Source organism: Gymnodraco acuticeps, unplaced genomic scaffold (genome assembly GCF_902827175.1).
Source record: "Gymnodraco acuticeps unplaced genomic scaffold, fGymAcu1.1, whole genome shotgun sequence".
Classification (NCBI taxonomy): Eukaryota; Metazoa; Chordata; class Actinopteri; order Perciformes; family Bathydraconidae; genus Gymnodraco; species Gymnodraco acuticeps.
In genome coordinates this window covers 1,626,142-1,648,400 of record NW_022990772.1, presented here as the reverse complement: position 1 = coordinate 1,648,400, position 22,259 = coordinate 1,626,142, and the positions used below count along the sequence as shown (strand labels likewise).

Below are 22,259 nucleotides of genomic sequence, written 5' to 3'. Positions count from 1 at the left end.
ATTTTGTTCCCCAAGACTTCCTTTAAACAGATGCATTAATATCAGTTTATCCCTGCCACAGGTGAAATATTTTCTTAATAAGTACAATTGCCTAAAGATGATCTAGGTACATTGTAAACACAGTAATGCACTGTAGTGCACAGAGAGCTTCTGGGCTAGTTGGTAAATGAATGTTACTCCCTCCACTACCACGCAAGGTGAAAATTCATCATGCTAATATCTTCTTATTACAAACAGACATGCAATATGTTGCAGAAATGTCATTTGTAATGGCACAGTGATGTTTTTAAAGTGCACTCACAAGCAATCCTGATGTACGCTTTTTGGCTTTTCTGCGTTCCGGTGGTGCTCCAGGCGACGCACTGACACCAGTACTCATCCAGACCGAAGATCTTCTCCACCTGCTGTCTGGTTATGTCAATTGTCACCTGCATGATTGGCAGCGCTGCAAAGCAAACACAGGCAGTAATCAAAATGGTGAAATGAGGGGGAGGGGGGGTAGGGGGATCAAGTTTATCCCGATCAGCTCGTTTGATGGAGCCAAACAATTAAGTGACCATGAATATTTCTTCCCAGAAAGAAAACAAAATGAGCTCTTCTGAATCCTTTAGTACATTTTGTACCTTGAACTAAATCGGCGAGGTAATTTAGAAAATAAGGTTTGCAGAATAAACAAGCGGAGAACCATAATCATATATAAACAGAGTGCTTGTTAACCGAGGAAAATGAGAAGAGAGGCTCATAGCTATCCTTGGTGTAATTCGGAAGGCGTTAAAACCAACAGTTGAAAAGGAACAAGGAAGCGCTAAACAAACAAAAATATTCAGCACGACCTGCCTCTCTATTATTAAATCCATGAGGGGGGAAATAGTACACATCTATGGAGTATATACACAACAGTGTTGATGTAAGCTTTATTGCTTTTCAAGTAAAGACATCGCTTCTCTAAACAAAAGAAAATTGCGAGAAAATCTCTTCTGCTTAACTGTCCAAACAACATAGTGTTGTTAGAGTCCGGTATTCTTTGATATTTCAGAAGCAATCCTTCATTTCATTTTCCTTTGACCTTTTATTTGGGACCTGTAATCCAGAGGTTTTTTATATACAGTATATACAGTGGGGCAAAAAAGTATTTAGTCAGCCACCAATTGTGCAAGTTCTCCCACTTAAAAAGATGAGGCCTGTAATCCTAGGTATACCTCATCTATGAGAGACAAAATGAGAAAAAACAGAAATTCACATTGTCTGATTTTTAAAGAATTTATTTGCAAATTATGGTGGAAAATAAGTATTTGGTCAATAACAAAAGTTCATCTCAATACTTTGTTATATACCCTTTGTTGGCAATGACAGAGGTCAAACGTTTAATGTAAGTCTTCACGAGGTTTTCACACACTGTTGCTGGTATTTTGGCCCATTCCTCCATGCAGATCTCCTCAGCAGTGATGTTTTGGGGCTGTCGCTGGGCAACACGGACTTTAAACTCCCTCCAAAGATTTTCTATGGGGTTGAGATCTGGAGACTGGCTAGGCCACTCCAGGACCTTGAAATGCTTCTTACGAAGCCACTCCTTCGTTGCCCGGGCGTTGTGTTTGGGATCATTGTCATGCTGAAAGACCCAGCCACGTTTCATCTTCAATGCCCTTGCTGATGGAAGGAGGTTGTCACTCAAAATCTCACGATACATGGCCCCATTCATTCTTTCCTTTACACGGATCAGTCGTCCTGGTCCCTTTGCAGAAAAACAGCCCCAAAGCATGATGTTTCCACCCCCATGTTTCACAGTAGGCATGGTGTTCTTTGGATGCAACTCAGCATTCTTTCTCCTCCAAACACGTCTAGTTGAGTTTTTACCAAAAAGTTCTATTTTGGTTTCATCTCATATGACATTCTCCCAATCCTCTTCTGGATCATCTAAATGCTCTCTAGCAAACTTCAGACGGGCCTGGACATGTACTGGCTTAAGCAGGGGGACACGTCTGGCACTGCAGGATTTGAGTCCCTGGCAGCGTAGTGTGTTACTGATGGTAGCCTTTGTTACTTTGGTCCCAGCTCTCTGCAGGTCATTGACTAGGTCCCCCCGTGTGGTTCTGGGATTTTTGCTCACCGTTCTTGTGATCATTTTGACCCCACGGGGTGAGATCTTGCGTGGAGCCCCAGATCGAGGGAGATTATCAGTGGTCTTGTATGTCTTCCATTTTCTAATAATTGCTCCCACAGTTGATTTATTCACACCAAGCTGCTTACCTATTGCAGATTCAGTCTTCCCAGCCTGGTGCAAGTCTACACTTTTGTTTCTGTGTCCTTTGACAGCTCTTTGGTCTTGGCCATAGTGGAGTTTGGAGCGTGACTGTTTGAGGTTGTGGACAGGTGTCTTTTATACTGATAACGAGTTCAAACAGGTGCCATTAATACAGTTAACAAGTGGAGGACAGAGGAGGCTCTTAAAGAAGAAGTTACAGGTCTGTGAGAGCCAGAAATCTTGTTTGTTTGTAGGTGACCAAATACTTATTTTACCGAGGAATTTACCAATTAATTCATTAAAAATCCTACAATGTGATTTCCTGGATTCTTTTCCCCCATTCTGTCTCTCATAGTTGAAGTGTACCTAGGAAGAAAATTACAGGCCTCTCTCATCTTTTTAAGTGGGAGAACTTGCACAATTGGTGGCTGACTAAATACTTTTTTGCCCCACTGTATCTACGACCTTGATCCCTACGACGCGTCCTACTTTCTCTTCCCTCTGATCAAGAGATTGCTGCGTTTCCCTCAGCTTCCAGCCCTCTCTCATTCCGTCTCATCTTTTCTCCCTGGGGTCTTTTTATGAACACAGAACATTTAACAGTCACAGAGGGCACACATTAAAAGCTGTATATTTAAGTCTCAATGTAGAGCTGCTCTTCTACTGCCATTTACATAAAGGCACTTTGTGACCCTCCCCTCACTCACACACTTGATCTGTGTGCGGTAATCATTCCCCTCCAGACTGAGGCGAGCTGACGTTTGGCTAAGTGGCACCTATCAGACCATCAAACCTATACAGCAATTACAGAAAGCACTTGTGCTGATACAGAGCATTGAACAAACTGAAAACGAGGATATTTTAGTAAACAATTTGAGGCAAACTGTGCGTGGATCTGTAGAGGCCTTTGTCCCATTGGTGACATAAGCTGTCAGGGAGGAAAGCAGAGTGGCTCCACTGCTGGCAGCCACGTGTTGAGAAGTAGCTGTAAGGGTCACTGGTGGACCCCCCCCCCCATGTACTAGCGTCTAAATGCAGTAGATTTTGCAATATGCGTTCTTGGTAAATGCGAGTATACATGCAGTAAATCAAGCCCTGAAGCACCACCTCAAGCGTTAACAGCGTCCCCTTGCTATGTGTTAGTCTCCGGAAAAAAAACAAGGCGAAAGGTAATATTTGTGTGTTTCCATTGGCTTTAATAATTCAGCCAAATAACTGCCAAAAAAGGTTGAAATAAAAGTCTGGATTGAGGAATTCACTCTCATTTACTCACTTTCTTTCCCTCTCAACTCTAGCTCTACCGTGTGTGTGTGTGTTTTTGCAGGGAGTGTGTGGCACAGACTGAGAGCACCTCGATGCTAAAATAAATGCCCAAAGTAACACAATGGGCACTAGAGAGAATCAACAAATGGAGCAGAAGAAACCTCCCTTTTTGAACCAGCAGCATGGCAACATTTGGCTTTCACGTTGAAACATAAGAAAAAAAATGTACCTTGAACAAGAGAAAACATTTTGAGTTCTCTACATATACCTATATCTAAGAACAATGGTTATGTTTGGAGTTGTATTTTGCGTGTTCTACAAAAAAGTGAGCCGCGGAATCCACAGAATTAATTAAATGAAGTCTAATGTAGCAAGAGCAGCAGTTTTTGTGTAACACATACACTTATTTACAGTACAGGCAGCAATCTCGCTCACTGGGGAGGGATTTGAGAGGGGGTATTGTTATATTTAGTTTCATATGTGTGTGCGTGTTAGTCGTTAATAAAATGCTATGTATGCACACATGGATGGAACAATAGTACAGTTGCAGTCTGGAGGGGGGAGATAGAAGAGATCAATCTGTGCCCCCTACAACGAGAAAGTTAAATTAAACTTAATTCTGACAAACTTTTACAGCCTTGGATATAAGGAACAGTGGAAACATCAGATTTAGACTTAGCTCAGCAGTTTATGTGGGCAAAATAATTGGGAAAAACATTTGAATACATTTAGAATTGATCAATAAGCGGTGTCCAGTTGGTTATATGGCTCTACTTACCGCAGAAATTCATTTGATTAATGCAAACCTTCCTTATTCATTGAGCTAGAGGCTGAAAGGAATATATGAGTATGGAGATGCAAAGAATGAACAATAGGGACCTGAAGTGAGAAATCCTGAGAGGAGCAATTTGAAGCTCTCCTTGCCGGGGTAATTGCATTCCATTTTCTTATCTCTTCCTGTCTCCATAATTACCTGCTTTCTGTGTCCGACACCTTCCAGTAACACTGCAGTGACTCACTCTGTCCAATTTCACTCCAATTAATAAGAAGGACAAAATAATCTCATCACTTTGTGAACAAAATGGGACAGTAATTTTTATAGCAGTTAATAATGATTGGACAGGCTGCTATTTACTGTTGTTTTCCAAAGTCTATTCCACTGGGAGGTCTGTCAGCAAAACACAACTTTATGAAAACCACTCATAGGTGACTGATGTGGCAACTACACCACTGATTCATATAAAGCTATGCTCAGGATTTTTGAAAACGGACACCCTTCTGACTCAGTAATATCAATATCGATTTATAAAACTGTGCTCGGCTGCCTCTCTAAGGTGTTAGGAACTAAAGAGAGTAAGATAGTCAAATTAACACTTTCTTTTACCTTTCCTGCAAGATATTCAGCGTTCACTTAACATCCCTGTTAAACGATAATTAAAACATGACATGATTCTCGCAGCCTTCGGTTTGATCTGCGGCCCATTTATAAATGAGCTCATATCCAGAAACCGCAGTGAAATGAAAACTTTAAAAGGATGATTATGTGATTGACACTGTGTGAATTCTGGGCTTACAGCTGGAGCCCTCGAGAGTTTATGTTTTATGATTGGCGTGCAATGGGGGCAACTTACTCAGCTGTACTTACCCATAATATATATACAAATCTCCAAGCTTTGTAATATTACACTGAAATTAAGAAGTAATGCATGCTTCCACAGAGACACAGACTCATACCAATGCCAATATCAATAGAAAGCTGCTGTCTTTTGGTAGTAAATACAATTCACACTCAAATTCCCAAATGTACAATGCATGATTAATATGCATAACATGTTCTTTGACACATTGATACTATTGATACCAGTGCTGTAATTCACAAGACCTGGCAACTGCAGTTCCAATAGTACAAACACAATTAGTTCAAAAGGAAAACATTTGATCAGTCCTTGTAGAAATATAATCTATTTAAAATGTGTCACTGTTACTGCATGTTTGTGCATATATTAAATAAGACAGATAGTTCAGGAAGTATTAGTTACAAATTACACTACAGTTTATCTCTGAGACCAAAACAAGGAGAATTGGAGACTGCCCAATGTTGTGAAGGCCCGTTATCCAAAATCCATTAATCCAACCCCCCGTTTACCTTAAAACAAATGCCAACTGCTCAGAATATACACAGTCCCTGCAACAAACCGAATAATGTGGCTAATTATTATGCAGAATAACTACAATATCTTATATCCTACTATGGCATATCAACTGCCCTACTCTGCCTCTGATTGGCTACAATTGGTTGCCTTCGCTGGTAAGGTTAAGGCATATTGGTTGGCATCAGGGTAAAACTATCAGAGAAGTCAATCAGACAAGCCTACTGTTAAAGTCTAAAGATATATTTTAATAAATTAAATAAAGCTAGCTGACTGTAAAAGTGTGAATTTCAAACGGACCCCTGTGATGTAGGGCTGCTCGATTATGGGTCAACAATTGCGATTATTAAATGCGATTATTCATTGACTTTGAAAACATCCATTTATTGCAGCAGAAAAAAATGTGAACAGTATGTTTTTAACAGTTGATTACCCTGAACTTTAATTTAATTCAACTGAAAAACCAAAAAATAAATAAATAATTTAAGAAAAAAAAAGTAATAATAAAAAAATAATCGTTTATTTCGATTACGTTTTTTACGTAATCGTTGCAAGCCATAATCGTAATCGCGATTAAAATACGATTAATTGAGCAGCCCTACTGTGATGTCCTGTGAGTTACCCGAGCCTACAAAGTTCTGTTAATCAACGATTTGCGAGTAAAGCAGACAGTGAAGCTGCACGGCTAGTTTCTAAAAGGAGTATCGGTAAAAGCATCCAGGCTCTGCACTCGGAGTGATGCCAAAGCAAACACACTATTCTGCCTCAAGACTTTCAACAAATAAAATGAACTGAATACAAAAAAAAAAGACTAGAAGAGATGCAAAGTGGATGAGTTCATGAATTAACTGACCTGACTATTGTACGAGGGAGCTTGTTGCACAGTCTTCAGGCAATTGAGTACAAGAAAAGCTATTACTGGAGCCAATGGCACACAAAAACAGACACAAAGGATGCGGCAACATTTACTGTACTGTGCTCTATAGGAATCTGTAGCAAGGACAAGATTATTTACACATGCACTCCATTCAAATGTAAAAATAGCCCTTACAGTAACAAAAAGGAAGAAGTCACAACGTGAGTGACGAGACCACAGACATCTTTGTGTGTGTGATTGTAGGATGAATTTCCTCTTAAGCCAGCAGAGGCTCAACACACAGAGGGTAAACATCATTGGACTCAATCCCGGGTGAGTCGATATTGGGATTGTCTGAGTGCGGGACTTTATTTTTCTCTCCCTCACTCTTGTTTTCGCAGGATGTGACCTCAATTCCATAGGGGTCATTTGCTTATCAAAGGCATGGACTGGCACTCGCAGGTCCTGAGTGTGTGTTTCATTGTGACCAAGGAAATTCAATTAGACGGCATCCCTACTGTGTGTGTTGCTGGGATTCATCAGTGGATATAGAGGGATTAAGGTTGGGTGATTCTACATCAGGGGAACACACCATTTCAAGGGGTAAGAGTTCACAATGGTTGAAGGGAGACATTGCCGATGAATGCTTTTAAGAAACTTGTAAAGCATGCTGTAAGTGTTTCATTTCCTCCTGTGGTTCTTTTTTGTCCAGTGTGGCATCAGTGTCATCACCGGCACTATGAGTGTCCAGTAGGGATGTGCATCTCCATCACTGAGGCCGATGCGATGCGCATCTCGATACGTTGCCACGATACGATACATTAACGATACATTTGAAACACTAGGCGATGCGATACGATACGATTCACCCCTGTTGCGATACAGTTCGATACGATTTGATTCAACATTATGCGATTTGGTGCGATACGATGCGATTCAACACGATGCAAAAATAATGATACTTCAATTTGGTACGACAGAGGATTTTTGTTTTATTCCTTATATGCAGCAAATCATACATTAACAAAAAAGTGCTTTACATATTTGGTACTGCACATCCCATCATGCCGTTTATTTTTTTTACCTTTAAAAGCTCTCCAGAGTACAATTCTATAACACCTCACAGTCCACATCCAACAATGTAAGGATGCATTGCTCATGATTAACAATGTGAAAATAACAGCTACCATAGAGCAATGCCCATACAGCTGCCAGCCTGATGTGCTTAACACTCATTCATAGGCTAACTCACCAGTGAGCAGAAAGCAGTGGGTTCTATATGAACAATAAAGAATACAAATAACCTTTCACAAACAGGTATTTCATAACTGCTTACAGTAAGGAAGACATTTACATTATTATTGGCCGTCACAGGCTGCTGTAAACTAAACACCTCTCTCTCTGACAGAACCCCTCACTGAGTGATTTAACTCATATGTCTAACTTTCAGGTTTCTCTTTTCAGCCGCAGACCCCATGTCGCCTCTTTATGTGCGCCGCTAAGTTCCTCGTACTACTTGTGTACTTTAAAGCGGCTCGGCATCGTTAACAATTTGCGAGCGATTTTTCAAATTGACCGTCTGTAGTATATAGTGCCGCGTACATATACCATCAGGACGTTACTGATGGGGTGCGGCTGCGGAGTGATACTGTGTGTATGCAAGCCCGCATCTAGGACGGATCTATGTATCATGGCTGTAGACCTGTTAAGTAATAAAGATACCTCATACAAAGGTCTACGGATACCTTATTACTCTCCATGACCTGCGGTCAACTATATAGCATAAAGGACTATTACACCGTCTTTCTTGAACAATCCGAAGTGTTGCCAAACGTTTGATTTGTAGGTATTTTTCGGTGCGCTGTGTTTCTCTTGCTCCTCGACTTCCGTGTGTGTTGATAACTGAGACTCTCGGCCTCCGTAGTGGCAAAGCAAATATCAAAGATCGTCTCTGCTGAGCGTTGACAAGATGAGGGGATTTTATATGAATGAATCGGTTTTTTACCGATGCAAAGACGCTACGCAATCGATGCATCGCGAGTTCAACCCGGTTCAACCCAAACTGTAGCCGATGTGCACTCTTTCAACCGGTGCACTCGCATCTTGAACGTTTATGCCGGTGCACCGATGCGAATCGGTGAATCTTAACATCTCTAGTGTCCAGAGCTCCACAATGCCCTCTTCCTCAGACCAATGATTTCAGCTTTTATATATAAAAACTGAAATCCTGGCAACAACTAGGCTGTCAGAAAACAACTTTAGAGCTCAACTTCTAGTTAACGTCATTCTGAAAACACTTGCATCACAACCTGGAAAGTATTTCCATGTGTAAACAATCCAAAGTGAACCCTAGGTCACAGAGGCGAGGTCATAACTGCTTTATCATCAAGTCTTCAGACTTTCATTACCATGTAAAGCAGTGTGGTGATGGGTGGCCCATGCTACCTGACGGGGAGAGAGGAGTATGGGAGGTGGCGCCATAAGCATCTGTCTCCCAACAAGGATAGCGTGGCCTTCTGAGTGAGGCATGGCTCTATTAAAAAGCAAGAGAGATGGGAACAGCAGAGTGAGGGGGGAAGGGAGGCAGAATAGAAGCCCTGAGTTCACTAGGAATACAGCAGTCAGACCTCCCATTCATGTTGGTGAGGTTGTGACTCGAGACAGTGGGACAGCGTTCTGGGTCAAGGCTCTGCCTCCGGTTATGGCTAGCTTTTCAAGAGCTTCTTTTGATTGAGCTGTCCATTTTCCACAATGAATGCGCGCTGCAAGGCCCCCGCTGATGCTCTAAATGTCGTTACAGATTATTCATGGCTGACAAACAGGCAAGCAGGTAGCGCTCCAATCAATCCGGCGAGGTTCATTCCAATGCCACTTCAAGGAGACTCAGGTGGAGCCCTGACGGCAGGGTGAGGAGAGTAAATGGTGCAGGACTGAATAAACAGTTATGTATGCCATGGATTAATTTGCCTGTTTTAAAAATATACTGAGTGACTGAAAGTGCATATGTCTTTAAATCTTCATAATTTTTTTATATTGTTAATACCAGACTGTGAAGATAACCATCAAAGGGTACAACAACTCTTTTTTAAAAAGGAGTAGTGTTTAAAATGTCTGATTTCTTTTTACCCATACCATAACCATGTGTATTTATTTAAGATTAACTAATGAAAGAAAAACAATATTGACTATTTGTTAAATAGAAAATACACAAAGTAATACAATCTGCAGTTGATTCTTTTCAAAACTAGGTCAGACTTGCATTGGGGTGCAATAGAAAAAAAACGTCTCTTTGGATGACAGTCTCTTTTTCTACAAAATCACAGCTGAACTGTGTTCCACTTCTTAACAAATACTGTTGACAGAAGTTGCAGCACATCCATGAACCCTCAACCAAAAACTGGAGATTACGAGATGCCAAGAATGATTTCACCACAGTTAATTTTCCATCCTGAAATAACTACATATCACAACTCCAAATGTGCCTCTTCCAACAATAAAATAAAAAGTTATTGAAACGTCACACAGAGATATGTGAGGGGATAAGATGCTGATTGGAAAAGTTTGAGCTTTATAGTATAGTTATTAATGATGTACACACGTTGCATGCCCCTATGAGAGTGAGATGTCACTCAGCAAGACATTTCACTGCCATATTCATCACTGACAACAAATGCACACAGGATATCACAACAATGCGCAGCGCAGTGTACATAAAAGTGTTTTGGTTGCACAGGTGTTCGCAGGTTTGGAACGTGATAATGAATTGACAGATAAAACTTCAAAATAGATTTTACTTTTCCGCTTTCACCGAGTGCAGACATCACATTGCATACGACACTGAACACGGTGTCTGTTTACATGTTTCCACATTTACATCTAGCCACAAGCCTACACAACTGATGACATCAAACGGACATTAATTCAAAGCAATGGATTTTTCTATTTACACCGCCTCTCTGTAATTCGTTTACCTAACCTTTTCTTAATAGCAACTATATACACACACGGAGACAGGGCTGTGATTTACCTCTGTGCCCTTACCAAAGTGCCCCTGGTGTAATTACTCGCCATCCAATATCCTGACCCCGATGATTGGCAAGAGCAGAACATTCTATATACCAGTCTTCAGGCTGGGAATGACTGGGAACCTGCTCCTTTATCTCCCACACACACCTTGTCCTACCTCGAATGAGAACAAGTCGGAGGTGAAGGCCTTGAGCACTTTGCTTCTGCTTCCATTACATTCTGCAGAGTGGGAGGATCTGATAGAACGTTACCCACATGAAAGCCCTGATAATTTGCTCGGGCTAACATGTTTCTCTCCCCCTTGTCTGACATGGCCTTGGGCGCTGAAGTAAATAAGGAAAACTGCTTCAGGTAAGTCAGCCTGGCTGCCATCTGCTTGAAGAGTGCTCTGTGCCATACAAATTGCATTAGGGTTTCCCCCTCCCTGCTCACGTTCGGTTGGTTCCTCTTTAGTCTTTGGCCGGCAGTGTTGCCAGAGATAGAAGGCAGAGGTTTTTGGTAATCCAATGAAGGTACGTGGGCGAATGTAAATATTGAGTACAACAAACATCCTTCAGTAAACAGCCCGAGGGAAAACAGAGGCTACGAAAGTGATTCTAAAAAAACTCAAAAAGATTTTTTGAAGTACTGAAATCCACATTTGTTCTTATAATAATAATTCGGTATTTGTGGCTAACGACTCATATTATATAACAAACTAAAGTAGATGTCTGTTTAGAACTGCTTTCATTTCGTGGAAATGTTGGAAATATGCCTTTGTCAGGTAGAAAGATCATCCGATGAACATCAAGAAAATATTTAGATTCATGCATTATCTGAAAGTATTGAAGCCCCTTTGAATTTGCACTTCAAACTTAAGCTCTTGCCCTTGATTATAATTCACATAGTCTACCACTTAAAGGCTGTGTAGCCTCCCTGCCTTACAAGTTAAGGAGAAAAAAAGCCTATGACGAAGGTTTAAAATGAGTCTGCCTTTTCTTGTTAAGGATTTAAAACCTGTGGATGATTTGTCACCTCATGGCATATAATTCACCGACTTTAAAGCATCACGAGAAACCTTCAGATAGTCAGTTTTAACATTGTGCTGTGATGTAGATACAGATCCGTTGTATGTCTCAGAATCAATGCTTATTGAAAATGTGTAGGATAAAGAAATACCTCTTATAGTCTTATCCACCACCCTCCTCACACATGACACACAAGAGGCTCTCCTCCAGACAACAGCAGCTAAAATAGGTCTTTCTAGGTAGTCTCACATAAGAGTTTAAAATAAAGCAGTATTTTAAGATTTAAATCGTACACAATATAGTCCTAAAATAATATGTTTATCTTTGGTGAAGAAAATCATTTTTTACAGAATGTATATACAGTAAGTGTAGGAAATGAGAGAATGGCTAGATCTCAAAAGACCTTTAATCTGTTTAAATCTCCCGCTTGCCCCAGAGGTCATATGGCGTTGAGTCTACACAGTTCTCCTTCCAATGTGGAGCCTGTTGTTGAGTCAACTTTAATGCAACGCATGAGGGGATGAAGTGCTGCAGACCGAACATGGACTGAGTCTTTAAATATTCATTTCTTTGTTCAAATGTGACTGTTTTAATTATTAATACGATAGATGCGAGATGGAGAATTGTGAACTTATAAATAACCCGACGCTGAAAATGGAGAAAATGGAGTGAAAGTACACAGTGGACCCCTGGAGCTTGGTTTAACAATGGAGGTATGAACAATAATTATGTGTACAGATGCAGCAGAGGTTAAACACTTCCTTAAAAGGAAAAATAATGATTTAAAAATGCTGATTATAAAGACAGGAGATTTGCAAAGATCACAACTGGAGCTCATTTCCATTTTCCATTACCGATTAATCTGACGGTTATATTCTTGATTAAGTCCTTAATGACTTTGCCTATAAAATGTGAGAAAATGATGTCACAAAATTCCCAGACCTGTGTCAAAGCGGCATAGCTTTCAACCAAAACCCAAAGACATCGAGTATATTATCAGAAAGGCAGCACATCTGCACATTTGAGAAGCTGTAATCAATAAATATTTGGCAGAAGGTGAAAATAGTCTTTGCACTTTTTTGCATTTCTTCTCATCATAACAGCAGGAAAGGACTAAGATGACCCACGCAAAATGCAAATAGTACTCTGAAGAGTGCCGTGATTGAACACAGAAAAGTAAATCTCTGCCTATTTAGGGCCTTTACATTCATGTTGCTATGAGACTTTTTAAAAGACAGAAGGGAAACAAACAAACACCTGAAGAAAACAAACTCTCACTCTGAAACAACATGAATGAATACATTATTAATATAAATCCTGATGGCTCCCAGACCAGGACCCGCTCCTCTCGCTGTTGTCAGCATGCCTCATTAAAGACCCGCCTCGATGAGAAGCCTTCCTCAAACACGTGCGGCTCTGCATTTTCTTCTTTGAGGGTTTGTGGTCGTCGCAGTAACCACACGACACAGAAGCCAGGAGTGTTATATGTGGGCAGGATGCCGCTGATAATTGACTTGGGTGTCAGCTCCCTGAAACACGAGGCAGAACACATTAGTCTGCTGTAGTCTCCACTCACTGTGGGCTCACCTGAGACTGTGTTGAGAATTAAAAGCACTATACAGGTCAAGATGCTTTTGGTTATATAAGCTTCACTTGATCTGTTTTTTGTGATGCTTCCAGGTGAAATCTTCTCCATATTTTACACAGCACTTCATGAGGACATTGAAACTATTGTTCTTCCCTCACAGCATAAAATAGTCACCACTATCCAGTACCCAGGACACCCTGCAGCTTCTAGTTTAAACGGTAAGCTGCTGTTTGTTCCAGGATTGTGTAAAAGACCTATACTGAAAGTCTACTTGGGGCCAAACACACAAGTATTAACTGTCAGCGACTCAGTTCCTCTTCCTATCAAAAATCTCTGTGGACTATTTAGCTGTCAGCTCCCTCAATACACCCCCCAGCTCCACTATTTTTAAACGAATTTGAGCAGAGCAGGTGTTGATTGAAACCACAAACTCCCACTCGGTCTCTCTATGGCAGCATAACACTCATGTCTTCCATTTCCAAAGGCAGGGATGGTAAGTTGAAAGATCCAATAATCGTACAGTGACAAATGAAAAAATGAGGTAAAGAGTTTTGCTTAGAATCAAAATAGCAAGGCACAGGGGTTTACCGGCCCCCTTCTGATACATTCTGTATCCAACCGGCACATTTTGAGGCACATTATGGAATCCGAAGAAGTTTGCAACTTTGGCCTCTATTTCTCAAGTTGTCTGGGTAATGCGTGTGCTGCATTTCATTGCACCATACAAACACATTTTACTCGGTGTAGAAGAGCAGACATTGCCATGTAGCTCTGAGAACAAGATGCTTTCCACAAAAAAGGTACAAAAACTACCGTGTGCCTTTAGAAATATAGATGACCATTCATTTTAATCTGTTATCATTCCTACTGCAAACGTGTTATACTGTGGGCCATGTAGCAGAGAGACCGCAATCTATAATCATTTAAAAATGATGAATTCCCTGTGCTCACACAGACTTTTAAATGCATTTTCTTCACATGCAATTCCACATACACCAACTACAAATGCAAAAGTTGAAAGGCTGTATTGATAACATGTCTGTCTTTACCTAAAGGTGTAAATAAATTACTTGGACGGTGTAAAGAAAACACAACTAAGAGTGTGGAATGCATTCCAACTTTCCGCTGGAGCACATCTTTTGTGAGACTGACAAAAACAGAATTACTTAAGCTAAAGCAAAGCATGGGCCTGACACGGGATATGATTTGCTGGGAGGACAAAAGGCTGTGCGCGTGGGAGATTGGAACGCTAGTGTTGTTGTTTGACAAATGGTAATTATCTTTTTGTTACCACTTTTGTTCCACTAATTGCAGTTAATTTTAAAATGTATTATTCCTGCATAGCAAGACCAACTTCAAAGGAACCGACATACCTACACCAAAGTTTAACATTTTTTAAAAAACGGCTTGGATAGAGTCTGAGACGCGTGGCCCCTGTACGGGTGTATCGAAGAGATCAATCAGTACAGCTGGTTCCTTTTGAATTCTCCCTGACTCCCTTTACTCCTGCTGCTCTAAACACACGTGCAGTCGTCTCAAGGCCAGGCAAACACAGGCTTCAATTAAACCCACTTTTACTCACTCCGAGGTCAGGCACACACACACACACACACACACACACACACACACACACACACACACACACACACACACACACACACACACACACACACACACACACACACACACACACACACACACACACACACACACACACACACACACACCACACACACACACACACACACACACACACACCACACACACACACACACACACACACACACACACACACACACACACACACCACACACACACACACACACACACACACACACACACACACACACCCACACACACACACACACACACACACACACACACACACACACACACACACACACACACACACACACACACACACACACACACACACACACACACTTCGGTACTTCATCGCCAAATCCTTCCCGCAATCAAGGACAGGATGAAATACAAGACCCATTATGGGGAAGCAGCTAATAATGCATTATCAATTAGTCCCTCTGGCTACTGATCGATGCTTAGCAGGTGGTACAAGGCCATATTGTTCATTCAGGACTATATTGTCCTTTCCCTCCTGATTGTCTTAATGTCTTCTGTTCAGTAGATTATGGCTCACAGGTCTATCCGGCATTGCTTGAATCGTGACAGGGCCGCTCTTCAACATTCCATTAAACATCATGTTTAATTGCTGTCACGAGGCCCATACACTATTAGGAAGACTGTTCTAAATTACTCACAATTATGACAACAGCATCTGTGAGCTGCTTGCAAGCAGCAGCCTATAAGTGTGAAGCCAATGTGGAAGTGCTTTACACCTGCATTCTAAAACCCAGCAGAGCACGAGTCCTCTGGTAGCAGAAATACATCAGATTGTATACAAGTATTTGAGAAAATGTCCCTACTTCTTACCCATTCATTTATGTCCTTTGTAAACATTTTTCTGATGAGTAACTTTCTATTTAGAGTGAAATTGAAGATAAATGAGCATTTGTTTCAGGGTAGGGCATCCTTGTGATGGACAGGATGCTTACTCATTTTCCCTGTTTTTGATATTTCATTTAAATTTGTTTCCTTCTCTGTTTTCAGTTAATTCAGTTTTTCTTCATGGTCCCCTGAAACATGATTTTTTAGCCTTTGGTTGCTCCACTTTAAAGCCATATTCCACACTTAAAATAGAACAGGGACCTCCTATATGTTTCCTGCCAAGATATTTATCTGCATCCATGTTGTTGGCCGATACAGGACTGAGAAGTAGAGGGCAGCGCGAGTGGTGAGTGGGTGTAAGATGGAGTGGGAGAACTGATTGGCTGCTATAATACCATGGATTAGTATTGCGGTATTAAAATAAAGGTTACAGATCATTACAGCTTAGCCTAGCTTATCTCCCCCTTTGATCAGAAATTAAATATGTCATCACATTACAATCCAGGATCTAGTCAATCAGGAAATACATATTTTATACAAATGAATCCTCGCTGGTTTTCAAACACAGGGGTTAGCCCTGTGGTGCCATAACACATTATTAGTTCTCTGCAGAAAGTGATAGATGGTTTAAAGAGATTTACTGACACGTCATATGCGGTATTTAGACTTCAGAGGATTGATAGACTACAGGAGTTGGTGCTGATAAAGCTGGAGGTTGTATTCCCTTAAAGGGGTTTTGAAATGTGGACTTATGTATATTAAAAAAGAATATTAAAGAGTTATTAAAATAGTGTGTTATTCCACTCTAAACCAAGAAAAAAATCCCTTTCACAAAGTAGAAGGCAAATGTATAGCTTATGATTTTTTTCTCCATCATCTTCTGCTTTCATTGTAGAAGCCTTCTCGACATCCGGTTCAATCAACAACGAAAATATAATCTCCTCAAATCTTTATAAAGCAGTTGGCGAGGCTTATTGAAATAGAAATGTGAAATGCATGTATTTTCCACCTGAGAGGGTTTGCTGCTGGGTTTGACAATGCGACGCGTGGATCAAAATCGTTTCCATCAATGCTGGCAGATGAAATGCAAACAAAATCAAATCAGTCCGGCCGTACAACACTCCTCCACTCAAATGCCAATCTCCCCTCTCCTCATCATGTGTGTGATGAGAAATCATAGTGTGGGGGAATCTCCTAATCTATGCAAACACACTGTCAGCATTGATTTGTTCGGAGGGGATATGTCTTTATTAGGACTCGCCAGACGTCTCCCGTTTCTCCAGCTCTATAACGGATGACCTGGGAGAGACACAACGCTGGACGGGGCTTTGGAAGCAGTCACAGCCATAACAATTGAGATAAGTTACTGAGGGCAGGTAATGAGAACTGATAGACTCTGGGATGGATCGATATCGGACATTGATACCAGGAGAGGAAGGACAAATTGACATCTCTTTCTTTTCCATGTTCAAAGGAGCTTGTGTGTGAGGGTGTTGTGAGTCCTTTGTGTAAGGATACTAGTGTGTGTTTTTATGGGGGGTGGGAAGGTCCAAAGCGATCACAGAAAACAAAGGTGTGTCAGTAACTCAAATTGTAAGTGTGCAGTACACCCAGTCAGCGGCAGCAGCTCTTTTGTCTTTCCTGCACTGAATCAGATTCAATAAACAGACCTGTCTGATGAGGGCAGAGGTCACATCTGCTGTAGATGGTTATCCGAATGTCATGTTTTCTAAGTCCTGAGCCGAGAATACTGAGCAGTCAGAAGGAAACATGTCTGCACTTCAGACCTGGGTCAGTTATTAATTCAAACCCTTCCAGTTACTTTGACGTCTGTCTGAGTCTGTGGGGAGTGAACAGGGATGGAGTTTGCCGCATATTGCCTCCGCTGTGCTGGGCCAGACTAGTTCATCTCTGAAAAATACCACCTTTCTGATATTACTTTAACCCGAGAAAGTGAAAAAGGGATTATTGATTTCTGCTTCTGCTCGCTTTGATTTTTGTTCCTACTTGATATACTTTAGTGATGAAAAACATGCACAGTACTCATTTGGACAGTGGGAGTCACAGCCGCAGAGAAAAAGGATGCTTTGAGTGCACGGGTGATCAGGCCTGTATGAGGGAACAGGCGGGCTGGTATGACTTTTAATTCCCATAATGAATTTCTCACTGCTTTCCATATGGCTTTTTTAAATAATCATTCAGATAATAAAAATGGTTCCATTAAAAGGTAGGTTAGGTAATTGACTTCAGGAACACTTTTTGTTATATTCCATGGAATGCTCTTAACATCCCGATAGCAATGAATAAATTAAATGCTTTGACAATAAATATATACAAATATTTCATCTGTGAAAGCCGTGGCGCTGTAAAAAGAAAGTCCAAAGTCCAGTCCAGCCTCGGCCCGCGCCAGATAATTTGATGGCCTACCTGCCTGTCAGCCTTCCATCTCGTGCACAAACTTACCTCGTGCCCTCATTGGTCATGTGTGCGTTCGTGTGTGTTGGAGGAGGGGCTCTGAAAGGATTTTTTTCAGGTGTGTACTTTCAAATTCTAGCGCACTCGAGCTGGTTTCTCCATTCTTACCTACCCTACCTTTAAGTAAAAAATAATAATAAGAGCTTTACATCAAATGTACTGGTTTTAATTGTCTACTAAAGTATATTAAATTGTTATATTGTGGTCATATTTTCTGAAACACTATACATTTATATCAATTTTTGGTTAACCTATAAATTAAATACAATAAACAACTCAAAGTTATTTATCACATTGATACAAAAATAATACAAATTAAAGTCCAATATTGCCATGAAGAAGTCCTGCACTAGTGATTCGCAGTCCAACACACAGGTGTTAAAATGAGAGCTCCCTTGGTGTTAACAATATAGTGGAGGCATTAATATCGTCTCAAGGTATATCACAATTCTGCTCAGCACTGTTGGTAGAAATGAGAGTTGTTATTCTGCTCAGTAGATTTAGATTTTTATATCTTGGTCAAATATAACATTATTCTGGCCCATGCCGTGGCTGTGACTCATCTTTATATTATACTGTAAGCATCTCAGAGCTTTCTGTATCTGTCGCAATCCTTCTGCAGTTACTCTGGAGTCTACAATATCTAAGCTTGGTCTCCCTTCGTGAATTGAAACCGTTGGTGCAGAAACTAGGTGCTGAGGTTTTGGGGTTTTTCACAATAGCAAAGTGTTAACTGATTAATATATTCATGATTTAATCACATCTTATTTATGATTAGTTCTGATTATGTGGCTTATTGAACGCATGCTATTTTGTAACTCGTTTTTATTGCAGCCCCTATTAGCCAGGACTTTGGCTGACGGAACAAGAATCATGATAAAGTTTGGCTTTTTTTTATTACTGCAACAAATAGAAGTAAATAAATACTGTACTTTTTAAACCTTATTTAACCATGAAATGTCAACTTGCTGGTTATCATTTTGAATAACTATTCAAAACAACATCAATAGCTAATTATAAAAAGAACAACTCTTACACATGCAGTTGAAAACTAATAGCCCAATGATTACATTTCTGCAATATGGTATATTGTAATCCAATCATTTATAATATTGAGATATCATATGTGTGTAGCTTTAAGCCCTATCAAACTATGTATTCTCCATTGTTGACGAGCCACTCATCCATCAAAGAGAAAGAGATTATCATATTGAACGGAGAACCGCAGAGCACATGTGAGAACCGTCTCCAGCAGCGACTCTTGACTCTGATGTGTCTACATGGTATTTTCATTACATTTCTGTTGGAATGAAGAGCATTAACTCGATCCGAGCTGCACTTTCATTTACATAAAGGAATGAGTATCCTTGATGAGAATCCCAATCAGTGTGAACATGCCAGCCAATGGAACAGAGGCTGGAGTCTCAGGGGCTTCTCGTTGGTTGGTCACATGTGTGCATCGTACCGTATTTACATCAGTCTTAGTAAATGTAGCAAACAAGCATGGACCAGTGCAGAGTCTGAGTCGAGACGACCCCTTGTAGTCAGAAAGGATATTTCTCAAAGTGTCTTCTAGAGAAGAAGTTACACTGGGTATATGTTGTCAATCAATTTTTGTCAACTTGGGTATGTCTCCAAACTCCTCATTTCTCCCTCCTCAAGGCAAGATGTTGATATCGGGCAGCTTCTGGTGTGACAGAAGTCCTGGTTGCTTGGCAACAGGTACGAGTTTAGAGTCCGGTGTGACTGTGACGACCAGAGTGAGAGGACAACCCTGACACACACACACACACACACACACACACACACACACACACACACACACACACACACACACACACACACACACACACACACACACACACACACACACACACACACACACACACACACACACACACACACACACACACACACACACACACACACACACACACACACACACACACACACACACACACACCACACACACACACACACACACACACACACACACACACACACACACACACACACACACACACACACACACACACACACACACACACACACACACACACAACACACAACACACACACACACACACACACAAGTTGGAGGTATGCGCCTCACAAGTTTCTTGCAGGAAAAGGGGATTAGAAGGAGCCATCAGTAAACTCCTGAGGGAAGTGCTGACATTAAACAGCACAAGCGTTTGAGAGATCGATGTGGGTACCTTGGAGCCGCCATACCTCTGGACAACCACGTGTCCTTGGTAACAGCCCCGCACGACACATTCATCTTCAAAGGCGGCGTACCACAGAGCGAGGTGGAGAGCTGCGGGGAGTCCTTGGAACTTCACAGGGTTCCTAAAGACGAAGCCCCTCGCTGCTGCCAGATTTGTTTAATAGACAAATAAACTCTGACGTTACCGCTTCATAACAACACAACAAACGGTCCATCATCATTAAATGTTGGCGCAGCAACATTACATTGGTAATGTGATGTTCCCCATAAATCTGCTGTTTATGGGGCACAGCGTGGTCTTTAGCTCGTGAATAAACGCGATTCATACTCATCGTATCGAAGTAGGCCGCCGACTCCACAAGGTTCACCCTTTACGTTGATTGCCACAAATTACATGTATATTATACAATCCGTGCATTTACATGCACCTCCATACAAAGGTTACTGAGGGAAACCAGGTCACACAGTAATCAGAGAACGTTCTGTAGTAACATGTTACTGCAGCAGGTCAGAAAGAGAGAGACTGCCTCTTCTCCTAGCCTCTGTGTGGAGCAGAAAGTGAAGTGAGAAGACCGGCAGAGAGGAACCTTCCCTCGCAGCGTGAATATTTCTGAATCTTAAAAATGGTTAATGTTCAGACATTAAAACAGTCCTAGTCAGACTTCTAAAGGTTATCGTCTATTAAAGTTTGGAGGGATTTTAAAAACAAGAATTTAAGCTGTCACCTTTAGTTAACTAATAAATTAGTGGATAGACAGAAACATAATTGCAAACTATTTTGATTTTGATCGATTAATCCTGCTGGAATAATGGCAGAAAGCGCTGTTGTCAGCCTCTCAAACATGGAGATGTCCTGCTTTTCTCTGTTTTATATCGTATTAAACGAACATTTCATTGTTGAATCCAAGACATAATTAATCAAAAGCGAAAACAATTGACAGATCTCGCTGTGCACGGTGGCATCACACCTTGTCCTATACATATGCACGTATAAAGAGCTGATTACACAAATACATGGCATTTAAGTTGGAGGGTTTTAGGAGAAATCTCCTTTGGGAACCAGGCTGCTGCAATACAAGAAATGTACGTGCCAACAGAAACGTTATATAATAGAATTTTTTACTTTGCTTGTATGACATCTGCCAAGCTTTTACGTGTGGGGAATAGACTTGAACTATTATTTTAAATGTTCACTAGATAAAATCTCTTTCTCCCCACAAGAATTGTTGATATTGGCAACACTTCATTTGAACACCCCCCACATCCACAGAGAGTAACAGAGCAGAACAGTGATTGAAACAACACAAGTAGGAACATAGCATTATGAATTGGTCTTATTGTATCAGTGTTGACTCACTGACAGTCTCCTCTTAATGATCCAAATCCACAAGTGCTCCCTTACAGTATGTGTTCACTTGCTATTCACCAAACAGGAACTCAAATGAACTCTGTATACTCTTTTATTGCCATTATCTACAAGAGACTTATTCCAAAATGACCCTAGCATTAAAGGCTGGGCCTAATACAACAAACATGAACACAGCCACATTTGACTCTTCTGTTGTTAAAGAAAAAAGCGTCTGTACCTTGGGGAATTTAGGATGAAATCACTCAGCATGCCTCAAAGTTAATCACGCAGCAGAGATTATAAACTTGACATGAATTGTTTAAGACAAAAAGCTAGCATAAACAGCGATGAAATCCTCAGTATGGGACAATATTTGTGTTCATCTGTTAAATGAATCCGATATTCTGACCTATGAGAGCGTCAGATTGAATCAACATTTAAGTGTTAGTTCCCTCTGTGACATTTTACCATAACTTCCCACATTCAGTGAGCTGCTACATTTTTTATTCTAAACCCTGAAGATCAGATGAAGAAAATGTTGGTACAATAAGCTCTTTATCTAAAAACAAAGATGCATATGAATTGATACACCCCTGCTTACATTTCCCT

The 22,259-nt window shown here is 40.8% G+C and overlaps 1 protein-coding gene across 6 annotated transcripts in view; it reads right to left on the bottom strand.

Moving 5' to 3' along the window:
• Positions 1-22,259, bottom strand: part of unc5a (unc-5 netrin receptor A) — a 144,554-nt gene that overhangs the window by 44,730 nt on the left and 77,565 nt on the right. For all 6 annotated transcript variants that reach the window (XM_034232580.1, XM_034232581.1, XM_034232582.1 and 3 more), the window contains exon 3: positions 302-445. In XM_034232580.1, coding sequence (XP_034088471.1) covers positions 302-445 — 144 coding nt within the window. The remainder of the gene's footprint in view (positions 1-301; positions 446-22,259) is intronic.